The sequence below is a fragment of the Podarcis raffonei genome, chromosome 5 (genome assembly GCF_027172205.1).
Source record: "Podarcis raffonei isolate rPodRaf1 chromosome 5, rPodRaf1.pri, whole genome shotgun sequence".
Classification (NCBI taxonomy): Eukaryota; Metazoa; Chordata; class Lepidosauria; order Squamata; family Lacertidae; genus Podarcis; species Podarcis raffonei.
The window spans coordinates 54,556,722-54,583,066 of record NC_070606.1 but is presented as its reverse complement, the minus strand read 5'-3'; the positions used below and the strand labels follow the sequence as shown (position 1 = coordinate 54,583,066).

General features: G+C 42.6%; 1 protein-coding gene and 1 long non-coding RNA gene across 2 annotated transcripts in view; both read right to left on the bottom strand.

Annotated features, from left to right (window-relative positions):
• Positions 1-2,041: 2,041 nt before the first annotated feature.
• LOC128414251 (uncharacterized) lies at positions 2,042-6,049 on the bottom strand. The gene is made up of 2 exons (XR_008330624.1): positions 2,684-6,049; positions 2,042-2,444 (listed from the first exon to the last, which is right to left on the bottom strand). It is a non-coding gene; the product is annotated as an uncharacterized LOC128414251 (long non-coding RNA).
• Positions 6,050-23,669: 17,620 nt separating this feature from the next.
• The window catches only part of XPNPEP1 (X-prolyl aminopeptidase 1), a 46,897-nt gene continuing 44,221 nt past the window's right edge, over positions 23,670-26,345 (bottom strand). The window contains exons 21-22 of the mRNA XM_053389261.1: positions 25,700-25,798; positions 23,670-24,987 (exon numbers count right to left, since the gene is read on the bottom strand). Coding sequence (XP_053245236.1) covers positions 24,859-24,987; positions 25,700-25,798 — 228 coding nt within the window. The 3' untranslated portion in view covers positions 23,670-24,858. The remainder of the gene's footprint in view (positions 24,988-25,699; positions 25,799-26,345) is intronic.

Here is a 26,345-nt window from a genome sequence, read left to right as displayed (position 1 = left end):
CGTTAAGAAAGAAAAGGTCACGGAGCTTTACTGTTTTAGGCTGAAATCCTAGAATCTTCTTCAGCTTTATGGGCGATGTGGTTTTTTCCCCCTTCTTCTTCTGTGTCATGCAATTTATGCCCTTAAAAACACAGAGAATACCATTAGGTGTTCCAACAGCAGATGAATCAATTCTCCTATCCTTTAAGTTCAATCATCTTTTATCCCACAGACAGCTGTGGTTATCTCTAAAAACCCACATTTCTCCACACTTATCTCCATCAGCGTGTTCCTGCCTTCAGTCAGCAAAAGACTGTAACGAAGCTATTAAAAGCCGATGCAGAATGGTGACAACGCTGCCGCTAAGGTCACCGAAGATAAAAGAATAAGGGGCGCCAAGGCAACGTCAAAGGTTTGCTGAGATATAAAAACCCATAATTGTCACCCAAGAGGCAACCAAAGGAAAGTGCCAGAGCCAAGACCAGACATTGTAGCAGAGCCACACCGTGGGATTGACAGGCCTCCTCAGGATTCTTGGTTGCCTCTCAGCATATTGATTCATAAGGATGATCTAGATGTTTTTGGAACACATGGTTCTCAAATTTAAGAGAGCGATTTACCTAAAATTGCAAAAGCTATAGAGAGGGTCCCCTCTTCCTGACTCAAAACCCGCAGTCAGCAAGCAGGATATAGTCCCCAACCAGATTTCATCTGGCTCTTTGGATCTCTCCTTCCTATCAGCTGTTCAGCAGAGGACAGCAGAGAGGGGCAAGGGCTTTGCTGTTGTGTCAAGTATGCACAAGTAGTTCATTTCTCTGCGAGTTCAAAGCAGAGGGTTAAATGGCTCAGGTAGACTTGGGTTCTTTTCAAATATGCCCAAAAGTGCTCATGCATTTTGCAATTGCATGCATGCAATTTTCAGGATGCAAGTGAATTTTGAAGTTTGAGGTCTTATAAGAGGTAATTCAGGGCTTGCAGTTCATCTGTGCATTGAGACTGTTTGCATTCCTTCTTCTGACATTACAGAGTTCTCTTTGTGCCTGTATTACAGTCAGGATAGGTCAAGGTGTTGGAGAGCATCTTTATTTTTTTACAGTCTGTGAAGAAAATGGAAGGAGAATGAAGTTTTTCAGTACTAAATATCTGCCTCTGTTTTTGTGGAAGGTGTTGTTGTTGTTTAGTCATTTAGTCATGTCCAGCTCTTCGTGACCCCGTGGACCAGAGCACGCCAGGCACCCCTGTCTTCCACTGCCTCCCACAGTTTGGTCAAACTCATGCTGGTAGCTTTGAGAACACTGTCCAACCATCTCGTCCTCTGTCGTCCCCTTCTCCTTGTGCCCTCTATCTTTCCCAACATCAGGGTCTTTTCCAAGGAGTCTTCTCTTCTCATGAGGTGGCCAATGTATTGGAGTCTCAGCTTCAGGATCTATCCTTCCAGTGAGCACTCAGGGCTGATTTCCTTCAGAATGGATCGGTTTGATCTTCTTGCAGTCCATGGGACTCTCAAGAGTCTCCTCCAGCACCATAATTCAAAAGCATCAATTCTTCGGCGATCAGCCTTCTTTATGCTCCAGCTCTCACTTCCATACATCACTACTGGGAAATTGTGGAAGGTAGCTTTATGCATATGCCTGTGGGGTAGAATGGTCCAATCCCACTTTACATTGGGCTGAGTGAGGGCAGAGGTTGGATTACGCAGAAGGGCATCCCTGCCCAGCTCTCCTGGCTGAAGTAGCTTCCCCTTGGGTTGTGCTGATAAAAGGACACAAGCATCACTCCAAAGCCAATGCCTTCCCCGTCGTGCTCACCATATGTACAAGTGGGAAGGAAGCCCACTGGAGCGTCTTCACTGGTGAGAGGAAATTTCCAGAACAATCCCACAGGCATTGCATGATAGCATTAGACCGAAACTGGGCCCAATTGCCCTGTCTCTCCCCTCCTCTCCCAACACACACACACCCTTCCACTGCAGCTGCAGTGGTGGCCCCACAAAATCCCATCAACATGGGGAAGGTTAGGATTGCACCTTAAACTGGCCCCATCCAGTTTCTAACCAATCCCAGGTCAGCTGGAGTAGGACTTTGATGTGACTGCAATATCATGTGATGACTGTATGAATTGGCCATCACAGACCACAAGTGACTGAAATGTAGCATTCATGTCACCTGAAACATAATACTTAAGTAGAACTAGCAGAATTTCCCCTGTTTTCTTCAAAAACTTATTACTTTCAGCTCAGTGCTGTGGTTTGAGTCTTTGGAGTGAAATTTCCCTTTCGGTGAAACTTCATGAGGCATTTGTCATGCCTGTTTTTCAGCTGCATGTGGTGTTTTGCCACAGATGTGACTGAAACTTAAGTTCCTAGAGAAGAAGACATAAATCAGTTCATTCATATGGTCAAGCGATTAATCCACTTTCAGAGTAGGTATAAAACCAGTTTCCCAGGCAGAGTCTTCCATAGCTTCCTTTCCAATGTGGTGTAGTGGTTAAGAGCAGTAGGCTCGTAATCTGGGGAACCGGGTTCGCGTCTCCGCTCCTCCACATGCAGCTGCTGGGTGACCTTGGGCCAGTCACACTTCTTTGAAGTCTCTCAGCCCCACTCACCTCACAGAGTGTTTGTTGTGGGGGAGGAAGGGAAAGGAGAGTGTTAGCCGCTTTGAGACTCCTTAAAGGGAGTGAAAGGCGGGATATCAAATCCAAAAACTCTTCCTGATTTGCAACAACTTCCATTTCCTGACACTCTTTTCTGGGGGAAGCAAATGGTACATGGTACACTTGGAAAAGATAAGCAGATTATTGTACAGGTCTGCTCAGTGGGGCCAGGATGGTAGGTAAATGCCAGCAGAATATTGCTGCTCTTGAATGATATTTCTATTTATAGAAGTGATTCTCATAGGATGTGAGGTATAAGTACATAGCAGAAAGGATTGATTACTCTACAGAACTTGTTCCCCTAATGTAGCCATTCCCAATCATTTTTATAAGGGCATCAGTCCACAGAAATTGTCTTTATCTGAAATGCACCAATTGATTCCCGTTCCAGCAACTTCTGACCCAGAAGAAAAATCTTTCCTTTCATTTCCTCATATGACCACAACCCATCTCCGATAGGCTACTAATTCCCCTATGAATCTGTCTTAGCCTTCTGGTGGTTTCTTAATTTGAGAAACATTGACTTATAAAGGTTTGAAATTACTTGAGGTGGAGCTATGCATTGCATATAGTCCCATGATTGATTTTTACATGATCCATGTGTCTTAGAAAAGGAGGCATCTGATGCTGAAATCTGAGGAGGAGACATAACCCTTTCTCCTCATGCCAGTTTCCTACCAAAAATTGCTACCCCCAAAACTATGCATACAGGCAGAGCAGTGGACAGAGCAAACATCTGGGGAGAAGGAAGCTTCAAAAAGGAAGTCCTGCTGGTGCATATTAAGGTATTCTAGCCTTGTCTGTTCTTAGGATTTCAACTGATGGAATGGTTCCTTTCAGCAGTTTTGCAGCAGCTATGTGTTGTGCATTGGGTTGTGAGTTGGCTGCAAGGTGAAGTTATTGCACAATTCATCTTGTGCCACATTCTGCACCAATTCACTCCACTCAGACCCCCAATACGCTCATTAGTTTGTGTTAACCGGGACTCAGCTATATTGGCAAAGCAAAAGCGCTTTATATGCATTGTATGTGCATTATAACACTGACACCAGATGGCGCTGTGGAGTTTCATTTTTGCTAACCCGGTTTCTCATACAAAGTTTACAATGCATTTAGATCCAGCCCTGGACTCCGTGGAAAAAAACCCAACTTCTTCTCGATCAGTCAATAAGTTTATTGTTCTAGGTGAAGGCCATCACAAATTCATAACGATAATATCAATAAAATAATATAGAGCATGCATCCATAATACAGCCAACTTCTACTTTCGTTTAACATGCTTAAAACTCAAATATCATTTTTTATGCACACTGTAAGTTAAAAATAAGGCTTCTTTCTCCTCTTCCTTCTTTTTTTTTATAAAAAAAGTGGCCCACCTTAGTGAAGGTAGCAGAGGCTCCAGGGTCATCCCACAAAAGTCTTCTTAGCCTCCGTCATCATTATACCAAGATTGCTGTTCTAGGTTGCCTGAATCATACATATTTATGGTTAAACTCGAAAGAGACCTTGTTGTGAAGCTTTAACATACTGTGGGGGGGGGGGGATTTGAGGTTATTCTTGCCTCAATTGCTTGTGTTTTTTAAGCAGATGCACAAAGTGTCATAGCAGCCAATCCTCCGACAGACTGCAATTTTCAGTGATGTAAAATGCTGATGGGAAGTTCAAGCTGTGTCGACAAATCAAACTTTAACGTGTTTTGTAGCTGATGGAAATAGTTCAAAACACAGCTAGAAGGCAATCTGAGTGAGGAGGGCATACCTTCTTTTTTAAAGATTTCAACATGAAGGGTTTGAGGGTGTTATAGTTGTTGTTGTTTTTAAAGAGTTCAGCATTGTGTGAGTCATTTTATGGTTTGTTCACCCATTATATTTAGGACTCATAATATGGGACCCACTTCTGGACAAAATGAGCATGTAGAATTTGACAGTCACACGTGATGGTGAACCCACTTTTGTTCAGTGCATTTTGATACCAAAGCTACCTACCTATCAATTCAAAACTGAGTCAGATAACCACGCTGGACTGGTTACATCCCAGGAAGAAGCAACAGCACCCAGAGAGCTACCTTAGATTCATCATTCTTCTGATTACAGGATGTTCCCTTTCAGATCAATAAGGCAATAGGCTTCTGAAAACCAGTTGCATGAAACTGCAGGAGAGAAGAGAGCTCAGGTCCTGCTTGTAGGCCTCCCATAAGCATCTGCTTGGCCACAGTGAGAATAGGACGCAGAACTAGATGGGCAACTGGCCTGTTCCAGCAGGTTCTTCTTATGTTGAATTGTTGTTGTTGTTTAGTCATTAATCGAATCCAACTCTTCATGACCCCATGGACCATGGAATTTTAAGCATAACCTTGCTAGCATGTGAAATGAGCCCAGTTGTGGCGTAGTTGGAGCATTCTTTGGCACTGCCCTTCTTTGATATTGGGATGCAGGCTGATCTTCTCCAATCCTCTGGCCACTGAAGATGCTCCAGTGGGCTTCCCTCCTGCTTGTACATTTGCCAAGGCAACACCAAAGGTTTTCTGAGATATAAAAACCCATAATTGTCACCCAAGAGGTGACCAAAGGAAAGCGCCAGAGCCAAGACCAGACATTGTAGCAGAACCACACCGTGGGATTGACACGCCTCCTCAAGATTCTTGGTTGCCTCTCAGCATATTGATTCATAAGGATGATCTAGATGTTTTTGGAACACATGGTTCTCAAATTTAAGAGAGCGATTTACCTACAGTTGCAAAGGCTAAAGAGAGAGTCCCTTCTTCCTGACTCAGAACCCGCAGTCTGCAAGCAGGATACAATGCAATTGTAGGATGCAATTTCCAGGATACAACTGAATTTTGAAGTTTGAGGTCTTATAAGATGTAAGTCAGGGCTTAAAGTTCATCTGTGCATTGATATTGTTTTCATTCTTTCTTCTGGGATTACAGAGTTCTTTTTGCCTTTATTACAGTCAGGGTAGGCCAAGGTGGTAGTGATTGAGAAATGTCACGTACCTTTTAGAATTAATATACCACATGGCAGGGCTAGCTTCAAAACTAACTTCTCCATTAGCTGCTCCTAAGTCCAGCCCTCAGGCTCTAATTGGCCAAAAGGTCCAAAAGAAAATTAAACTTCTCAAAATTACTTCTGAGAAAGTGATGGTATGGGATCAGCATTGCCTAACTAGTGGTGCGGGGAAGGCGTCTGATCGAAATATGTCTATGGATGTTGTTTCTTACCCTTTAAAGCCTTTAGGACCAGCTCAGCAAATGACCATTAACGTAGAGCCAAATAAAAACAATTTATATTTGGGCTTATTTCCTAAATTCCCCATCTTTATTGGTGTCTTACATTTTACAAGAAAATACCTTGAAGTGGCGGTTAAAAGCTCTAGACTGATATAGCTCTGCAAATTTAAATATAACCCCATGCCCCTGAAGAGAGTGGATCCTGAGAGATATTGAAAGGCCAAATATGCAGAGAATGGGAGGTGAACAAAGCAGGGCCTCCTTTCTTGGGGGAGAAATAGTCTAGGAGCGTCTCCACCCCCATCGTTCTACCCGGACACTGAGGTCCAGTGCTGAGGGCCTTCTGGCGGTTCCCTCACTGCGAGAAGCCAAGTTATAGGGAACAAGGCAGAAGGCCTTCTCGGTAGTGGCACCCACCCTGTGGAATGTTCTCCCAGCAGATGTCAAAGAGAAAAACAACTACCAGACTTTTAGAAGACATCTGAAGGCAGCCCTGTTTAGGGAAGCTTTTTGTGTTTAATAGATTATTGTATTTTAATATTCTGTTGGAAGCTGCCCAGAGTGGCTGGGGAAACCCAGCCAGATGGGCGGGGTATAAATAAATTATTATTATTATTATTATTATTATTATTATTATTATTATTATTATTATTTTATTTATTAACAGTCTAGTGGTAGCGCTATCTTCTATATTTTAGTTGGAACTAACACTAGAATAAAGGAGGAGTGCTCAATTGTCATGTGAGCAGGTTCATGATGTTTTACATATTCCCCATGTACAGAGCTGTGGAAATTTGTCTTGACAAACTATCACCATGCTAAGCAATAACAGCTTTTAAAGCATGAACAGTGTAGTTGCTATTACCATATGGGATTCAGCATGCTGTGATGTTCGTACCATATGGATAAGACAATTCTCTAGGCCCTCGGGTGGCTATATTTAAAGAATGGGAGGGTTCCTTTTTCTTTAAGCTGAAGATAGATGGGAATTGTTAATGGCATATTTATACCAGACATTTCCATTGCTTGTTAGTAGTCATTCACCTGCTTAAATGGCTTCAAAGGCAAATTCACAGAGAACAAGGTTATCAGTGGCTTGACTGGCCATGATCAGTGGAGGCCCCTCTGTTGGACAAAGTGGGGCATAGACCTTCCAAGATTCTGAAACTTCCAAACCCTTCCCATGACCAGCTATTCTGTTAAACCAATTAAAGCATGCAGGCCAGGTTTCCTTTCATGGCTTCATGATTCCCCTCTTCCACATCTTAGCCTCATAACCTGAGACATAGGCTGACAGTGAATAGCCCAAGGTGAGCCAGGCGGCTTCACAGATGAGTGCTGATTTTAACCCTTGTCTCCTACATCCTAATCCATTTAATATCTCTCTGCATTCTGGAACAAAGGCAAAGAAAGGAATAACATGGGGGCTGTAATCTTTTTCTGTAGGGCTGAAAGTTTAACAAGAATCTTGCTGTCAGTTCTGAAGACTAATCAGCTCAGCCTCTGGTCCTACCTGGGAGCCATTCTCATGGAATTAAGCAGGGCTTGCTTCTAAGTAATGAGTGGTTATTGTGACATTAATCCACACTAGAAATTGTGACAGTAGGGACCCCATCAAAAACCAGGATAGACACTTTTCAGTTTAGTTAAGCACAAAGCACTTGTGCAACTGCAACGTTTTGGTGTCCACACCTTTACGAAGGAGGAGGATGGGAAGAAAACCAGAACATGGCCTCAACTATGTGACTTCCCTGGTCCCACCCATGTGACCTTATAGGCTCCACCTACATGACCTTCTTGGCTATAGGCTGCCCCACCAGGTCCAGGGGCTACCAGCCGTCACTGGTCATAATAGGTATCTATTACCTCCAGGATGAGGATATTACCTCTGAATATTCGCTGCTGATGAATAATAGGAGGAGAGGATTGTTACCCTCATAACCTGCTTGTGGGCATGGCTAGAGATGTGCTTATGCAAAGATGGCCCTAGGGAAATTAACATGGTGAGCCACCATTTAATTTCCCTAGAGTCATCTATACATCTGTAAGCAAGGTTTTCTTAAAAAAAGAAAGAAAAGAAAAGAAATGTTACTTTTTCTTTTTCCTTTTTTTTTAATGAGAGGGAACGGTGCAAGAGAGCTTGGCACAAAAGAAGGAGTTGAGATCCCTGGGCTACCCACTAGCAATATCTTTGTTTTCAAGCTTTCTATAGGCATCTGGTTGGCCGCTGTAAGAAACAGGATGCTGCAATACATAGACCATTGGACTGATCCTTCAGGATTCAACTTATGTTCACTTTCCCCAGGGAACTCTGGAAATTGTAGCAAGGGATTTCATATACAACTTCACCAAGTTGCAGCAATCTTTGAGGGTCGCCATGATCGTTTAAATAGGTACTACAAACTTTTAGCACAGGTATAGTCTAAGAGGGTCAAACATAATGTAACAGTGGTTCTGTTGCCCTTCTGTCTCACTGTCACCTCTGTTCAAAAAGGCTTTGCATGTTTCTGAAACTTGCAAATGCTGTTTACTGAAGTCACTGGTGTGTTGAATGTACACACTTCTGGCGAGAATGCCTCATATTATGCTTAATTGTCGGGGGGGCGTGATTGACTGTTTCCATGCTTAATATCATGTGGAGAAGGAGTTTTAGCAGATCAGATTCTGAAGGACAACTGAGAAAAGCTGCACTTGCCAAAATTCCCTTTACAGGCACAGCTATTCGAGATTTAGATTCTCCTTTGTTTCTGGTTAACCAGTGTGGCATAGCGGTAGACTCGTAATCTGGTGAACTGGGTTCACTTCCCTCCTCCTCCACATGCAGCTGCTGGGTGACCTTGGGCTAGTCACACTTCTCTGAAGTCTCTCAGCCCCACTCACCTCACAGAGTGTTTGTTTTAGGGGAAGGAAGGGAAAAGAGATTGTTAGCCACTTTGAGACTCCTTCGGTTAGTGATAAAGCGGGATATCAAATCCAAACTCCTCCTCTTCTTCTTCTTCTGTGTCTGAACGTGGAAACCTGCCAAGGTCACTAGTGAGATTAAGGGTTTATCTAGACTTCTTTTTTGTGCTGCATTTCTAGGAGCAGGTCCTGGCTTTAACGATATATGTCTGAATGTTCTTTTTGTTTCCAGAAAATCTGAGCTTTACCGCTGAATAATAAGAGGAAATGGTCATTGGGTTTTCCTTGGATTGCCATTTGCTCTGATTCTGAAAAAATAATAATATGAAAAACCCTCAGATACAGAGCTTTCAAATATGGTCCTGTGCCTGGAAAACATGCTAAAGGAAGTCTGGATAAGCCCTAAACCTGGAGAAAACTCATTGGAGACCCAGAATCATTTGGATTTCTCTCTGTTTTTCATTTTTTTCCAGTCTTGTGTTCTGTTCTCCAGATTTCTACACCACTTTATGTTTTTTAAAAAAAACCCCAAAGAAGTTCTTGCAATCTTCTCCTAATATACACATATTTGCCTAATATTTGCCTAACATACATATTTTCATCGCATCAGTGAAACACATGGAAACCCGGTATAAACTGCTGGTATAAGATTCAGATGTAATCATATTGGGGAGGGGAAACACGTCTGCAGACTATACTTGGCAAGGCAAGTGGCAGTGAAGATAAAGTCAAAATGCTGAAACATTTTGCAGAAATGGCAAGGCTCTGCTCCAAAATTTGCTAACGTAAATGAAAAACATTTCCATTGACTTGGAAGGTTGAAGTTGCTGGGGAAATAATCTTCAAATTCAGTCTCATTCTCACACTTTCATGTTTATAAATCCAGTTTTGTAAGAAGTACTTGGGCATGCAGTTTCTTGGACATGATGCCAGCTTGCCTGCTTGAGCTATTGCCTTTCTTTTCCATCTAGTAATTTATTGTTACCTTCACCAGGTAAACATCTCAGGGTTTCTTTACATCAAGCCGTTTGGATAAATTTCTAATCATCACCGGCATACACACTGCGGTGGGAACAAGGGTGTTTTAAAGTTAGCAAGAGCATGTGCATACACGGGACCCTAACAGAGAGAGGAGGGAAGGGTGTATGTGAAGCTCTGAAAAATAGAAGCAGCCATGTCTTTTGAGATGAAGCAGCCTGCCCCACAGCTGGTGGGAATGTTTGAATGCAGCCTCCTGCTGAGCAAGCCAGCAGATTTTGAAATATATTTGGCTGCCATTGTGTGCAATGTTGTAGGGGCAAGCACTGAGTTTAAAGCAAAGTGATGAAATGAGTGGTGAATTTTATCTTTACTCCTGCTTTAAAGAAAGACAGAAAAAAATTATTATGGAAGCGCTGTGTGTGTGTGTGTGTGTTCAGTGCTATCTTTGATTAAAGCACTTTCACAGGAACCTCATTTAGCAAGAGATTTGTTACAGAAACATCAGCAAACAATTAACTTGATAAGATCTATCAAATGTAGGGATAGGCTAAATTTATTCAGGTTAAATCTAGCCAGTCTCAAACTTCGTTCTTCCTACTGAAATGACACCAGCTGTTACACATACACTTACCTTTTCTCAAGAAAGAGGAAAGAATATGCTATCAAAACTTCATTAATATTCATCATCGCAATCATCATCAATGTTGTCCTGTTTTTCAAGACCTTCTGACAGCTTTGGCAGGTAGCCGCTAATAATAATTCCCTGTTTAGGGTAGTTTTTAATGTTTGATGCTGTATTGTTTTTAATATTTGGTTGGAAGCCGCCCATAGTGGCTGGGGAAACCCAGCCAGATGGACGGGCTATAAATAATAAATTATTATTATTATTATTATTATTATTATTATTATTATTATTATTATTATTGCAACGAAGGATGCTTACAGGTCATTCAGTTCATTAGATCACCAGTGGCCGTTTAGATGGGCACCTTAGTGTGGGCTTATGAAGGTGAGATGTAGCCTGAAGTATCTAGAGAAGAAAGCAGTTTATTTTTGGAAACCACCTAAATAGTTTCCAAGAAGATTCCTACCAGCGTAAATTGCTTGTGATATTTCAAAGTGTTGATGAAGTGCTTCTGCACCCACAAAATACATGCTCAACATGTAAATCTCTCACTCCCAAAAAATAAACTGACCCAATAAAGTCGTCCTGGAATTCTTGCTGCTCAGGAAAATGAGCCATGTAAGAACATGGCTATCCATGTTTCTATACAGTCATTCTTAAAACCCGTTACATATTACAGCTTTTTTTAATATAAAAACCAAAGCATGCAAACAAATCTTAACAGCCCAATAACTGAGAGATTTGTTTATGCCGTTTCTGTCCAGTTAATGATCAATAAAGATCCCTGGGACATATGTACCTAATTTCAGATTCCTAGTAAGAAATGAAATCTAAGATGATTTCAACGTAACAATGGCAATGTACACATTACACCAACACCTGGAAAAAATCTGAAGAGATCAATATGTGTCTACATAACATGATATGGTAGATGATAGATGATAGATAGATAGATGATAGATAGATAGATGATAGATTAGATAGATGATAGATAGATAGATAGATAGATAGATAGATAGATGATAGATAGATAGATAGATAGATAGATAGATAGATAGATAGATAATAGATAGATAGATAGATGATAGATAGATAGATAGATAGATAGATAGATAGATAGATGATAGATAGATAGATAGATAGATAGATGATAGATATAGATGATAGATGATAGATAGATGATAGATAGATAGATGATAGACAGATAGATAGATAGATAGATGATAGATAGATAGATAGATAGATAGATAGATGATAGATAGATAGATAGATAGATAGATAGATAGATAGAAGAATGATAGATAGATAGATGATAGATAGATATCAGTATACATTTGCATAGCTGGAGAGAAAAGGGTTCATAGCATTTACTCCACAGGGGCAACTGTTCTGTGACACAGTGTTAAAGGGAGAAGGGAAAAGGCAGGCAAGCAGGTTATCAGGCATTTGTGGACATCTCCTCTTTATACAGATGGCCCATTTTTAAGGTCATGCCTTTGTTTTCCATCTTGGAGGAGCTGGAAGATTCAGTGAGGTAGTAGAAGAGGGAGCATGGAAAAGTGTAGCTCCAGGGCCAGGGCCAGTGCACCCATGAAGCAAGCAGTTGCCTCGGGTGGCTGATCCAGCTTTCTTTGTGCCCGCCCACTTGCCATTGGGCCCACCTCCTTCACCCATGGCTGTGTACATAGCAGTGGGTGGCAGCACAGAAAGGGACCAGGCACAGGAGGAGGCAGCTACTGCCATGGCCAGGTGCAGAGGAGGTGGCCATGAGTCCATGACTGCAGTGGGCAGTAACTTCTGGACATGGAAGCAGAGACGGAGGGGAGCCATATTTTCTGTTGTGCCTGGAGCATCATGTTGTGCCCAGGGACTTTTACCAGAGCTGGTGTAATGATGTCATCTGCTGGAGTGCCAGGGAAATTTGATAGTCCTTCCTTCCTCCGGCAAGTGAATGAGGTGCTGGGGAGGCTTTCCTTTTCTGACACACTTGCATAGAGGAAGTTAGAAAAGGAGAGAATTATTCAAGCAGAGGTTGGATACTTTCTCTCTCTTTTTGGTGGGGTTCCTGCTTCATCCTATCAGTTTAAACGATAACCCTTCTTTCTTGAGATTCTTTGCAATTTCAAATGGAAAGCTAAAGGTTGCATTTCAGCTGACTGAAGATCTTTTGTTGAAGCTCAATATGTTTCCTTCAAGCTGAACTTATGCAGTCAGAAGTGAGCACTATTGAGCTCAATGGCACTTATGCTATGTATTGCAGTCATGCTGATCCTAACATGGGATTATTGGGCATTATACTTTGTACAGCTGCTTTGTGGTATATATCAGTGGATCCACACACCTGCCTACATTGTTGGGTTCATTGCTGCAGGACAAGGTCATTGCTTTGCCTGGGGTCCTTTGTGCCAAATCCTGCATCTCCTGACCCTTCTTCTTCCCTTTACAGTGCAGCCAGATGCACTCCTGATGAGGCCCAGCCACCCACACATTCATTTGCCCAGAGCCAGTGATGCATATAAATCAGCATGTGCTTTTTTTCCAGATTTCTTCCAAAAGATCAAGCAATGCCCCTGCTGCTGGGACCTGTCATGATGAGCTCCTGCGCTTCATAATTTCTCACTACACCACTGGAGAGAATAAAGGGATTTGGAGCAAGTTGTCTGCATGTGAAAGATTGAAGGGAAGAGCTGGAGAGAAGACTCCAGGAGACAATGCTGATGGTGGTTTTCTTTTTCTTTTTCTCTTAGTGAGAAAGCACATAAAAACGTAAGGAAAGCCCTGCTGGATCAGGCCAAAGGCCCATCTAGTCTAACATCCTGTTCTCATAGTGGCTAATCAGTTGCCAATGGGAAGCCTACAAAGCATCTTCTTCATCTTCTGAAGGTGCTTCACATCTTAAGACATGAGTGAGTCAAAGGCAAGGTTGGGAAATGGCCTTCAGTGCCCTCCTAAGTATGGGGGAGAGAACACCGGATAAATTCAGCAGCATTTAGGCCATCTGCTGTTGATATAGCTTCACCGCAAGGAGAAAGAAAAAGTTGCTTTTTGTCATAGTGAGCAAAAGCCATCTATATGTTTGCAATCAACAGAGTATTACCAATCCACTCTTTGGCAAATGTTATGTTGGGCTGATAAACTGAGACTAGGCTTACCCAGAGTAAACCATTTCAATTAATGAACACGGTTACGTTAGGTCCATTAACTTCAATAGATCTACTCTGAACAAAAGTTAGGTGACCACTGTTCATAATCTAACCTGCATGTAAGCTTTTTGTACAAGTGAATCAGGATGAATGCTCAATAAACAGATTGTCTGGACATACCCATAGGTAAAGGGACCCCTGACTATTAGGTCCAGTTGCAGACAACTCTGGGGTTGTGGCACTCATCTTGCTTTACCGGCCGAGGGAGCTGGCGTACAGCTTCCGGGTCATGTGACCAGCATGACTAAGCTGCTTCTGGCAAACCAGAGCAGCGCACAGAAACGCCATTTACCTTCCTGCTGGAGCGGTACCTATTTACGTGCTTTCAAACTGCTAGGTTGGCAGGAGCAGGGACCGAGCAATGGGAGATCACCCCATCACAGGGATTTGAACAGCCAACCTTCTGATCAGCAAGCCCTAGGCTCTGTGGTTTAACCCATAACGCCACCCGCGTCCCAGACATACCCATAGGCACACCTAATTTTCTCTTGCTTTTTGGCTCATAAATCAACCCTTATACCTATGCATTAGGAAGAGATGGTCTCTACAGCAAATGACCTTTCTCATTTTCCTACCAGAAACATTTCTCAAGTATCATTCAAGCTACTAGAAGGAATCAGGAATAGGTTGCATTCTGTTTTGCTTCACCCACAACCTTACCAGAGGTCTCCTGTGACCTTGGCTTTCAGCTCTGTTCTTTGCTTTTGCCTAGACAGGTAGCTGCTATCTGGCATACCAGCCTACTCCAACCCTGCAAACCTCTCCGTCCTGTTCCACCTGCCCTATCACCAACTCCCACCTTTCTGCACCCTCCATATTCTTAAGCGTTGGTCGCATTGGCCTCTTTGGCCCTTGTGGACATGCTTGTCCTATACACAGCAATCCGATTATATGCAATTCCTGAGTACTTCCTTAAAAAGTCCCAACATTGACAGAGAACTGTAGTTGGCATATGCTAAAAGTCTTGATTCTTGAGTTCCCGTCACAGCACAAGACACACTAGCAACACTGTTTTGACAAGTCTGTTCATTACTTGGGTGTAGACAGTGTGATATGGGCTTGATTCATTGGCATCTCTGATACTTGTATTTTTCTTCTTCGTTAGGTGGACTAATAAATTAATATGGGGAAATAGCATGGCAAGAAGGGTGAAGCTTGCCCTATCCCAGAACAGCTGCTGCAGTTGAATTTTCGGCTATACCTTATTTCAGGGTGCAGTCAAATGTCATGGAATCTGATCATAGACCCTCTTATATGAGGTATAGTTTGGGCCACAGTGAGAAACATAAAACCCAGCCTCGGCATGTTTTAAACCAAACAAACTCAGCTGAGCAAGGAGGGAAACTTATATGAGTGGAGTACTAATCAGGGCAAGCATTTATTTTGCATGTCTGATCTTTAAAATATTTTAAAATCTATCTGGGAAAATATACACCCTTGACATTCAAAGGAGGGCAGGGAAATCTGAAAGGAGAGGGAAATATTTACATGAGATTTGTGCAACATGGCGAGTCCCGTGAAAATGCTAGCCACCTTGAGCCTATGGGCAGAGGGAGCGAGGATATAAACTGAAATAAATAAATAAAACGCATCCCTTATATCTTCAAGCAGCGTACACAAAGGCCACCGTTAAAAAGACTCCCGTGGAATACTGATGGGATGGAACAAGCAAGTCTCTGGTAGAAGAAGGACCCCTTGTGGTGTGAAAGAAAAACGGAATGAATTGAATACATGCCGGAAAGCAGCTTCTGGCCTGATTTGCTCATGGGGCGAAGATTAAACACTTTGAGAGGTAAATACAGCAGAACGTCCCCTCACACTGTTAACATGATGCTTATGTTGGAGGTGGCCAAGAGCACAATGTATATGGTTACTTGGAAGTCCCACTGTGCTCAGTGGTGCCGACTCTCAGGTAAGTGTAAACAGACTTGCAACCTTAGAAAGGATATGCAAGCAGGAATATGAAATGTCAGAAGGTTCACTTTGCTTGCACCACTGAGATGGCTGTCGAGCATCTGAGGCTTATGTATGTGGTAAACAGTGTTTGCGTGTGTCTGTGTGTGTGGTGGGGCTCATTATATCTTTAAAAAGAGAGTTGAGACCTATTTACTCCTTTGCTTAATGGAACACGTGTAACTTGAATATTTGATTTCACTGACAGTAATGGGTTAGATGTATGTATGGACATACACTTGGAAATCAAGCTACACTGTCTAATGGCAGTTGATTGATACTTTGTGCATGCTGTGTAAAATATTAATCAAGCAATGAATAGTAAATACTGTCTTATTTGCTAACAAGCAAAAGAGGAAAGTGCAAACAACCATTGTAGCGTGGATAATTAATCAAAAGATGGATCTCAGTTGCCATACTCTTGAAACTCTCCCATTTAGTCACAGGATGCATGTTAGCTCAGGCCTTTCATATGACTGACGTACATTTTGATGTGACTTTTGAAACAAGAGTATTTTATTTAAAACTACAGTGGTACCTCGGAAGTCGAACGGACTCCGTTCCAGACATCCGTTCAACTTCCAAGATGTTCGGAAACCAAGGCGCCGCTTCCAATTGGCTGCAGGAAGTTCCTGCAGCCAATCAGAAGCCATGTCTGACGTTTGGGTTCCAAATAATGTTCGCAAACCAGAACAGTCACTTCTGGGTTTGCGACGTTTGGGAGTCAAAACGTTTGACTTGCAAGGCATTCGGGATCCAAGGAAAGACTGTAATGGCAAACGATTGATGGTCTATCATCTTTTTGATACTCAATGGGTTTTCAGCAGGGTGGTACACCAGATTGAATCCTAATCCAAATTGAGCCAAGGATCAGAGCAGGATCTGGGCCTCAGTTCGGTTGGGTTGAAACAACCCTGGATCACTACTTGTTGAGGAGGCCTGGGTCATCCAGGGCTGTCAGAGAGCAGGGCATCAAGAAGGAATGAGAAGAAGGCATGAGCAAGAAAAAGGAGAAACCATGAAAAGGAGAGACCTACTGAATCAGTCTGATCCAGAGATGACAGGGTGGATCAGGGTGGCCCTAATTTTCAGGTGCCTCCACGGTGAGGAGCTAGATGCAGTATATCTATTGAATGTCCAAGAAGACTAATTCTCTCATTAGGCTTTGCACCTTTTTTGCCAGCTTTCACTGCATATTCTTTGTCTTTAGGACATATTATACAGTTTCTTCACTTCTGTCATTAAAATCTTTCTCGCTTTCTCGCGCTCTCACACCGAGAGAAAGGTCAAAAACACTTCGCTGGAGATGGGTTTTCCATTTTATTGTCTACGAGGTCGCTAGTCGTGGTGTATATAAATAAAATATATACGTAGGGTCTGCTAGCTGCCTTGTTGATTTGGTTGCATTTAGGGCCTGTTTATTTCTTCCTCTCATTCTACACTGGGGAGAGAAAGAAAGGGAAGGAAAGAACTGGAACATTAAAAATAAAAAACAAGCTGCTATTTGATACACTTCCTTTGCATTAAAACTGCATCAGGCTTCCGACTTGCTTTTAACAGCATCCACGCCCTGCTTCTGGGAGTGAGGCGTTGGTATCTCTTGTGAGCCATTAGATTTACACTTGCCGACGTGGTTCTTTGAAAATTTGAGAGTTCTGCTTGGTGAGCAGGGTCTCAGGTGGCTTGCAAGAAATAAGGCTGGCTCCCATCTTTCCATTTGGGAGTGAGTGTTCCTGTGGGGATTAAACTCCTCTGTAGATGACCAGCTTGGCATGTGCAAGCAGCAAATCACCACCACTTTCTGTGTTCTTGCTGCAGACGCGTAACAAGCTTCCACATATTGTGATGTTGATAGTCAGAGACACGCAGGTGACCACACATTTCACTTTCCTGTCAGAGAAAATCTACTATAAACTATCCCTGTCACCCCCATAGGGACATGTCATTGTTATTTTCCCCTTAGGACTCAAGGCACACACTGAAGATCACCTAACACAAGCTTGTTTACTCCGCTTAATACTCTTTAATGGACAGCATTCGCTGTTTTGCAAAGGTATACTTTTCTACTCTTTTCAGGGCTCATCCACACCATGCATAGAAAGCACGGGTCTGGGAAGTTTTTTATTCTGCCCTGCTCCTTTTCAAGGGAAAATCCGCTCTTTAGCAATAGATAAAAGCAAATGGCAATCCGGAGAAAAACTGAATTGCCATTTGCTCCTATTAAGCACTAAAGAGCAGTTTTCCCCAGGGGAAAGTAGCAGAACAAGAGGAAGTGTAGATAAGCCCTCAGTGCATACCTAGGGATGAAAGTGGGGGTGGGGTTCATATTCGCTTTAGCAATCGCAACGGGAAAGAGATTAGTTCTTCCAAATGAATGCATGTGAGCAGCAATACAAGTTTGGCATATAGACACCTCAGGGTGTCTCATAGCTGAATATGGAAGTGCTACAGCTTCTAGCACAACCTGGTCTGCACACATTTTCTAGCCAGAAATCCATTGAGAGGTATTGGGCCCTTGATTGCAGAACAGTGAAACTGCCTGTTCCTTAACATGCTTGTAGACTTCATTTGGCCAGATACATAGCAATGTGCTATTATCATGAGTATGTGAGGTGTTCAAACATTGGTAACCACAAGTACTTTCTTAGACTGCTACCCTAACCTCTACTTTATGTATAGCAGGGAGAGGGAACATGTGGCCATGCAGATATGCTGGTGGAAGTTGGAATCCAGTAAGATTTGGAGGCCTGCAAGTCTCCTGTCACTGCTGTACAGAGTGCCTTACCACTGGCCACTTTGACTTGACTTTAGTTTGTACTCAAATTTAGCCTGTCCCCTGCCTAGTTTGGCTGCAACTGCTTTCCTCAGACAGGACTCTAGACACTAGATGCAACATGACCATGCATTTGATGATACACGTCCCAGTAATTGATATTTTCTTATTTAGGCTCACTGACAATACTCAGAGCATCTGTTCTCAATTCCGTATATAGTAGAATACCTGATCAAAGGAAGTTGTTTTATTTCTTCCCTTCCTTAGAAAGTGCAGTATTAGGACTCTTGATGATCAATGAGAATAAACTCCTAAGGAAAGCCAGTGCTATAAATTCTTAAAGTGTGGAATGGCTGCTATATCAGCAGGAGAGGGTATTTTTGCAACAAAAACAAACAAACAATGTGGTGGAAAATAGCTCCCTCATGTTAGACCTCTGAGGTATAATGGAGTCCTTATTGAAAGCAATACAGAACAGCTTTCCTGACTATTGTTGCTGAGCCAATTGCTTCTGAATGCCAACGCAGCCACTTTTAACACCAGCAATGAAACACACAACCTTGTCAACAGGAGTGCAACGCTTAAAAACCAGAGCCAAAAGATTTCCCCTCCTTTTATCAAATTTGTCCACAATGGAGGGTTGAATCTGCTGCCAGTGGATAAAGATAGATAATAGCTTGGTCAGGGACAGGCCAATTTCTTCCTAGTGGAAGGAGCTGCTTGGAACAGTGTAGTACAAACCATGTTTTCTCAGAAATTAGTCTTGCTGATTACTGTGTAACTTACTAGCCTGTGAGTGGCTTTAGGATCACAGCTGTAAAGCCAGGGTTTGTTGTGTTGGCATCAGAAATGTCTGGCAGGTCTCAGAAGAACAGTGCATATCCTCTAAACATTAGGCTATCCCCCAATTTAAGAAATATTAGTCCATCATATGGGTTAATCAATCTGCATAATTTGGATGTTAATAGAAATAAGAAGTTAGCAGCACCCTCAGAATTTGCCTTGTGTCTGTAATACTTGGAAACAACCTGATAAGGTTTTAGATCTGCTTATGTCATTCTGATTCAGTTTGTTATCCAGGACCCAAATCTGACCTGTTTAATCAGAAACTCTACTTTTCCCCATTGACAATGATAGAGAAAATAAATATGGCTCTCCTTTTTTACAGAAATGGCTGGAATTTGCAGTTAAGAGTCCCTCCAGAATAGCTTGAGCCTACCAAATTTCAGGTGCTGATTCACCCAGGGGGTTGTTGTGCAGAGAAACTTTTCGATGAGTTTTTAAATTTTTGCCATAAGTACATGCAAATTCCAGACACGTTTCCCTGTTCTGAGGCAATAAAGCCTGCCAAATTCCAGAAAGATGAGAGCAGTGGTTCTCCCACAAGGGCATACTTTTATCAGTTTTTGGTGGGGAAATGGAAATCACGTTCCCTCCTGGTTCTTTGTGCAGAATCTGCTTGAAAACTCTGCATTTCTCCTCTGTTGCTGAATGGAATGAAAGATGGCTGTCCAATCCCGGCATCCAATGAAATGTGACCATGTTCAAGGGGCTGTGGTTTAACATAGTTAAACCAATGCAAACAGGAACTGAGTTCGGATATTTATTGAGACCTTTTGCAAGGGCCATAGGATGTATTAGTGAGAACTTGGCACCTCCCTGGCACCACATTTGTGGCCCCTGCCATAACACAAACTGCTTTGGAAACCCCTTTCCATTTCAAAAGCAGTTTGCAGTGCAGTGAAGTTTTATTGTTTAATGAAAACAAGGCTAGGGCTGTGATCCCATGCATATGGGAGTCAGACACATTGAACTCAGTGAACCTTACTTCCAAGTAAACATGCTTAAGACGGTGCTGAAAGATCCTCTTGGCCTCATAGAACTAACTCTATAGTTTTTTGTACCTTGATTATTAGGTATATTTGTTTTTAAAAAAACAGGATTATTATTATTCATCTTGAAATTTGTTGTTCATCAGGATTAGGAATGATTCTAAAAAGTAGATTTACTTTTACTTTGTGAAATCCCAGTGGTGAAGCTTCTTCTACATTTCTCTCCTTGATCCTTCGTTCCCTGACATCAGACAATATGTGGCATGTCTGTAGAAGTTCTCTCAGAAAAAGCCTTGGCAGATGCAAGAAGTAAAGTTCTTATCTCAGTACCCAGGGAAGTTATGCAAGTTAAGCTGATGGCACTGAGATGAGGAAAAAACACCCTGGAGAAATGAATCATTGATAGAAGATCCTAAATATTAATAAGATACAAGAGGATGCTTCATTCAACTTTGCACTTAGCCCAAATGCCTGGATAGACTTGCTCGCTTGTCTGCTGGATCAACTATTCTAAGCCATGCAAAGATACCTTAGGCGTGCCGAACAAATGCCAGGTCTTTCTGACTGCTGAATGGATTATTTATTCAAATCTCAAATGCAGCAGAAACTCTTTAGCCTAAACAAGGTTTCAGATCAAAATTTCAGTTCTGAATATACTTTCCTTCTGAGGCCCACTAAAGAAAGGGGCCTCTATGAGAAAGGGGGGGGGAGGATACCAGAAAATTGCAAAGCATCTTCAAATGCATCTAGATTAGATTGCACTGATGCGTTATATACCTGGGGCTGCCTTTTAAGACAGTTCGGAAACTACAGCTGGTAAAGAATGCAGCAGCCAGATTATTGTTTATTGACCAGAAGGTCTGAACATATTACATATTTGTGTCATATGAGCACAAGGCGTTAGCCTTAGTTTCCAGTTTCCCAGCTTTTGGGAACTTGGGCCAATATGAGTTAGTCTTAAATCTGATATTCAACTGGCAGGCTTTTAAATAATAATTACAGAAGGTTCTAGAAGGTTCTTTCTGATAGGACAGGTGTATCCCCAAAGATTCAGAATTAGAATTTCGTCTGAGCTAAGGTTATATGTGGCACACTCATTCTTGCAGTTAAAAGATATATAAGCTAATATTGTTCATGGCACTGATTTCCTTTCAAAAATGGCAGAGAAAGTTCCTTTTCTCAGAACTTCTCCCTACTTCACCATCTTATTATATCAGTATGCATCTGTTGCAGCAACCCACATTTTGAAAAAATTTAATGAGAAAAGCAAAGTGGGTTCCCCCCTCCCCCCAGTCTGAGAAGCTTCCACTGGAAATCCCCCAAGGACACAGAACAGCGAAGAGATAGGCCCCGGCTTTAATTGTTGTATTAAAATTCTTCCAAGCTAGTACACAAGCATTAAAAAGGCAAGCTAATTAAAATGCCAACACGGTGCCTTTCGTAGCCTGTGAAGTTCTTATTATGTGCTTTTCTTATTGCTACCGTAACTTCAGCTAGACCCAAAAGCCTCCCTAAAAGTCTCTGCTTATATGAAAAAGTAGAATTGTGGCAGTTTTCTCTCTCTCTCACAGTACTAGAAACTGAGGTCATGCAAGTGAAGCTGAATGATTCAGGCAGACAAAAAAATAACACAGCAGCACATCATTAAAACACTGGAATTTGCTGCTTCAAGGCCTAGTGATCACCACCAACTTAAGATGGCTTTAAAAGGGGATTCCACACACTAAGGGAAAAGAAAACTAGCCATGGCCACCAGTCATGAGATCAACTCTAGCATCAGTGGCAGTGTGCTTCTGAATCTGTTTCTGGGGAACATAAACAGGAGGGTGCTATAGTGTTCATGTCCTGCTTGTGGACTGCCTATTAACACCTGGTTGACCACTGTGGGAACAGAATGGTGGACTAGATGGGTCTCTGGGTCAGGATCTAGTGAGGTTCTTCTTGTCCTTGAACCCTTTGCTTCTCCTGTACACACAAATGGCTCCCATTAGTCTCTGCAGCATAAAGAGGCTGCAATGTCTGGTATCACTGCAATGGAAACCACAGCAGCCGCCTCCGTCCACTAGGTCACTGTATGGGGAGAGTTCACATCTCCTACATGGAAGCAAATGACTCTAATCTGTGGGGAAAAGTAGAGGAAGTGCAGGAGAGGACAACTTAAGGTGAGGGGGAAATCCTGCCCCCATCCTGTGGTTATCCCAGTATTGGAAGGGATATTTTGCCCCCTCTTCAATAGTACCCTTGGTTTGATTCTGGTGCCGAATGGCAGTTCTTCACTCCATGTTCCCCCCCCCCAAAAAAAAAAAATTTAATTGCTTTTCTATCTTCACCTCAGCATGCCTTTGAGTGTCTTCTCTCATCCTGATGTGTCCGTTTCTTCGTACAAAATGACTGGGCACTTCTTAAGGATTCTTTTAATTGTGTGGCACCTTTGCGTTCGTCTTGCAAAACCCGGTCTAATTCCATCAAACTCCTGCCTCAGAGAGTGATGTGTTTTAATATTAGTAGGAATCAATATGGGCCTGACTATGGCAGCCGCACTAGCAAATTGCCACCGTGAGGGAGAGTTAAGAGGATTTGCATGAACAGAAATCAGACGAAATACAGCAAGAGACAGGTCGCTGTTAACTTCTTAAGGACTGCGAAAGCCTGTTCCATTTTTAATTAATGACACTGAGCCTCAACAAAGATTTGCTTGAAGAGTGTTTGTCTGGAATACCATTATTTTAGGAGAATTGTTTCATTATTTAGTGCCCATGCAGCAATTCCTCCTGTTAAAGATTCAGACCAGGCTCAATAATATAGAAAGTGCATGGTCTGGAGTACAAAGAGACCCCATGTGATACAGTGGTTAAAATGCCTTAATAGGATGAGGGAGGCCCAAGTTCAAATCCCCATACAACAATGAGACCCTATTTGATTGGATGACCTTGGACCTGTCCTCCTCTCCCAGCCTATCCAACCTCTCAAGTGTTGTTGTGAAGATAAAATGGAAGGAAAAGAACTGTGTATGCAAGAATATTTTGCAGCAAGTTGTTTCCCGTGTTTACTTGTGGATGGGTGTGGGTGTGCTCTCTCCTGGCACTCTCCGTTGCTGGAATGGAGTAGAGTTTTAATGTTGAATATTTGTTCAGTGGCCCAAGGCAAGAGCAATTCAGCACCAACTTCCCAGCTGAAACATTTTTTTTTGCAGAAATATTAAGAGCTACCTGGTTTGTATCTTTGGACTGAAGGGTGGACTTGACAGAACCCCCAGAGCTCTTTGGAGAATGGTGAGTTAACAATGTTAACAAATAAACTAGATCTAACTTTTACGTGTCCACTCTAATTTGTGAGTGAAAGAGTAGATAGCTCACATTCAGATCTCTGATCCTAAGGAAGACTAAAACCCTTACTCCTGCCTCCAAAGCTTCTCACATTGCTCAATCAGACTGCATTGAACTAAGGGGGGAAATGCCTAAGTGTCCACAGCCTGCTCCCATTGCAGAAATTTGGGATGCATTTGTGGGGTTTTAGAAATCTGTGAAATTGGACACAGCAGTAAAGAAGTATATGATGTTTATTGGCACTTCCAGATTTTGAATGCAGGTAGAGCAAAACATGTTCCTAGTCGTGTAAAAGGTTCACTCAAAACAATCAAGGCTGCTTTTGAACATTCTCCATCCTCAACACTAAATGTTTGCTTAATGGTCACACCCAGGAGCCCACACCCTCAGAGCTGGGGGGAAACAAAAACCCAAGTGGCTACCATTGCATTATACTACATGCTTAAACACCACAGGTGTCCAAAACAATTTTCATCACAAGAAGCAACTTACAGACGCTGCAAGTCGGGGCTGGTTTGTAGAAGGTACCTTTCCCCATCACTTATTGCTCAATGACACACAACCGCATCCATTGAAAAATAATTTTGCTCAAGGTAAGCCAAGACTATCTGGACATTCTCTTCTGTGGCAGCAAATCTTTGTGCATTTACCTGGAAGTAAGACCCACTGAGCACAGTGGAACTTTCTTCAGAGTAGACATGCACAGGACTGAGCTGGGTGGGGGGGCACTTCACAGCAGCCAAGAGATAACACGATGCTGCAGTCACTGTGTACATGTGAACTTGCTCTGAGCTGCATTTCTGAGAGGTGCAAAATGCAGAAAAGCAAGGCTTTGGAAGTTTTCAGTACAGGGTCCTTGGGAACACCTGTTCTCAGGCCCCTACAGAAGACCCATTTTACTACGCATCTCCACCTGATCCATAGCCCTGTTCTCTGTAGTGCTTTGGCAGGACATCACAACCATTAACTTGCATCATGTTGCACACTTCCCAGGTAGTTTTCAGTCAGCTGCATAAGCTTGGCAGTTGCATAAACAATAGAATCCAGTGATTCAGCAAGTTTTCAGTGACCTCGTGCTGTTCTCCACTGACCCATCTTCTCCGTAAGATACAGACTCCATAGCTCCCAATTTATTTTTGCTCATTATCAAGAAAATAATAATAAAAGAATCACAAGGAAAGAAATCCCCTCCCCACCCCAAAAAATATTCAATCCCACCCAGCCCCAGCACCAAGTTCTCTCCTGATGGATAGGAAAGGGTTTTCACATTCCCCCCACTTCACTCTCCCTCCCCAGGCATGGTATATTATTGTAAAGCCGAACCAATACTGCACTTGCAATTGTAAAAAGGAATGACTTTCTCGCAGAAACGCACATAGGCACACAAAGAGACGTGCGCTGCTGTTAGTGCATCTTGGAGATGGGCTCCGTTTCCCTAATGAGCCACCGGAGAGCTTCTTGCCGTCCTTGTCGCTCGAGCTCTGCCCCGACCACCTCGCGGCATTTTCTGTGGTACTCGTTCACCCAGTCGCACTAAAGAGAAAGGAGAGCACCTTGATCTCCAGCCACTGTGAATGCTACTTGCAAGGGGGAAAGGGACTATATATGTCTAAAAAGCTCAAATAGTTGAAGTGAAGAGCAGCCCTTTGTGTACTGATGTCTATGGGGAAGTGCAGCTGAATACAATAATCCCTTGTGCATCACTTTTGGAGGGATGGGGGGTCAAAGGCAATTGCAAGGGCAAGCTGAACCCGCAGCAAAATGTTGTAGCGTGGAAGGTTCAGTGTTCCAGGCAGCTAGCCATGCCCTCTACTGTGATGCGCAGAGAAAAGCTGGGCAGGAAGAGTACCAGCAAGCATGTTTCTGTTTTGTCTTTAAATTCCAGCTCTTGATTTCATGGCAAGTATAAGATACATATGAATGCATCACTACAGAACAACCTCAATGGCAAAATGCCCCGGAATTTCACCTGATATATACTCAGTTCCTGAAATATTTGCCAATCTGGGAGTTCCCCTCCCCACCTTCTATCCTCAAAATAACCATGGTGCCATTTGTACTAGTATCCTGTCAGGTTTGGCAATAGACCACGACAGGTTTGGCTGTAAAAACTAAGACAGCTAAGTACTAAGGTGGAGGTTTTCATCAAGACCTGGCCTGTCTGGAAATCAGGGGGAAGAAAACCAAGCCCATTTCCTCACAGTAAAAGCCTCAAGTTTTACAACATAGTTATTATTTTCCTTACCTCTTTTGGAGTTAGCAAATCAACGTCTATCATTTTGGTTTGAATGGGAACCAGGGTCAAAGGCTCAAATGTCAAACTCCCTCTGTTGCTGAAGTTATACTACGGAGGTAAAATATCCTAGTCATTGGAGAAAGCTTCTAGTTGAGTAAAAGTGCCCCTCTCACCATCACAGATTTCCCATAATGCAGCCTTCCCCATTCTGGTGTCCTCCAACTCTCATGAGATGACAGAAAACTGGAGAACAGTGGAATTAAGGGTATATTCTGAGAGAGTTCAACTAAGCAAATCCAGACATGTTATCCATGCCTCTGGTGCATAAAATTGACTTTAGATTTGTTCTCACCACTTTTATAAAAATGTTTTCGGTCAAGTAACGTAATGCATGTCTAAAGTCCATTTCGGGGGTGTAATCCGGCCCGCCAGTTGGTTTAATCTGGCCCCTGTGGCAGTTTATTTCCTGGGTAAAATCCTTTAAAAAACCTCAACAACTTCAATCCTAAAAAGAGCTCAACAACTTTGGGGTAAAATCATTAAAAAAAACTTCAATCCTAAAAAAAGGCTGGCCCTTTGGTCGGCCCTCACAGCCCTTCACTTCATCAAATCTGGCCCTCTTTGAAACAAGTTTGGACACCACTGAAGGTCCTAA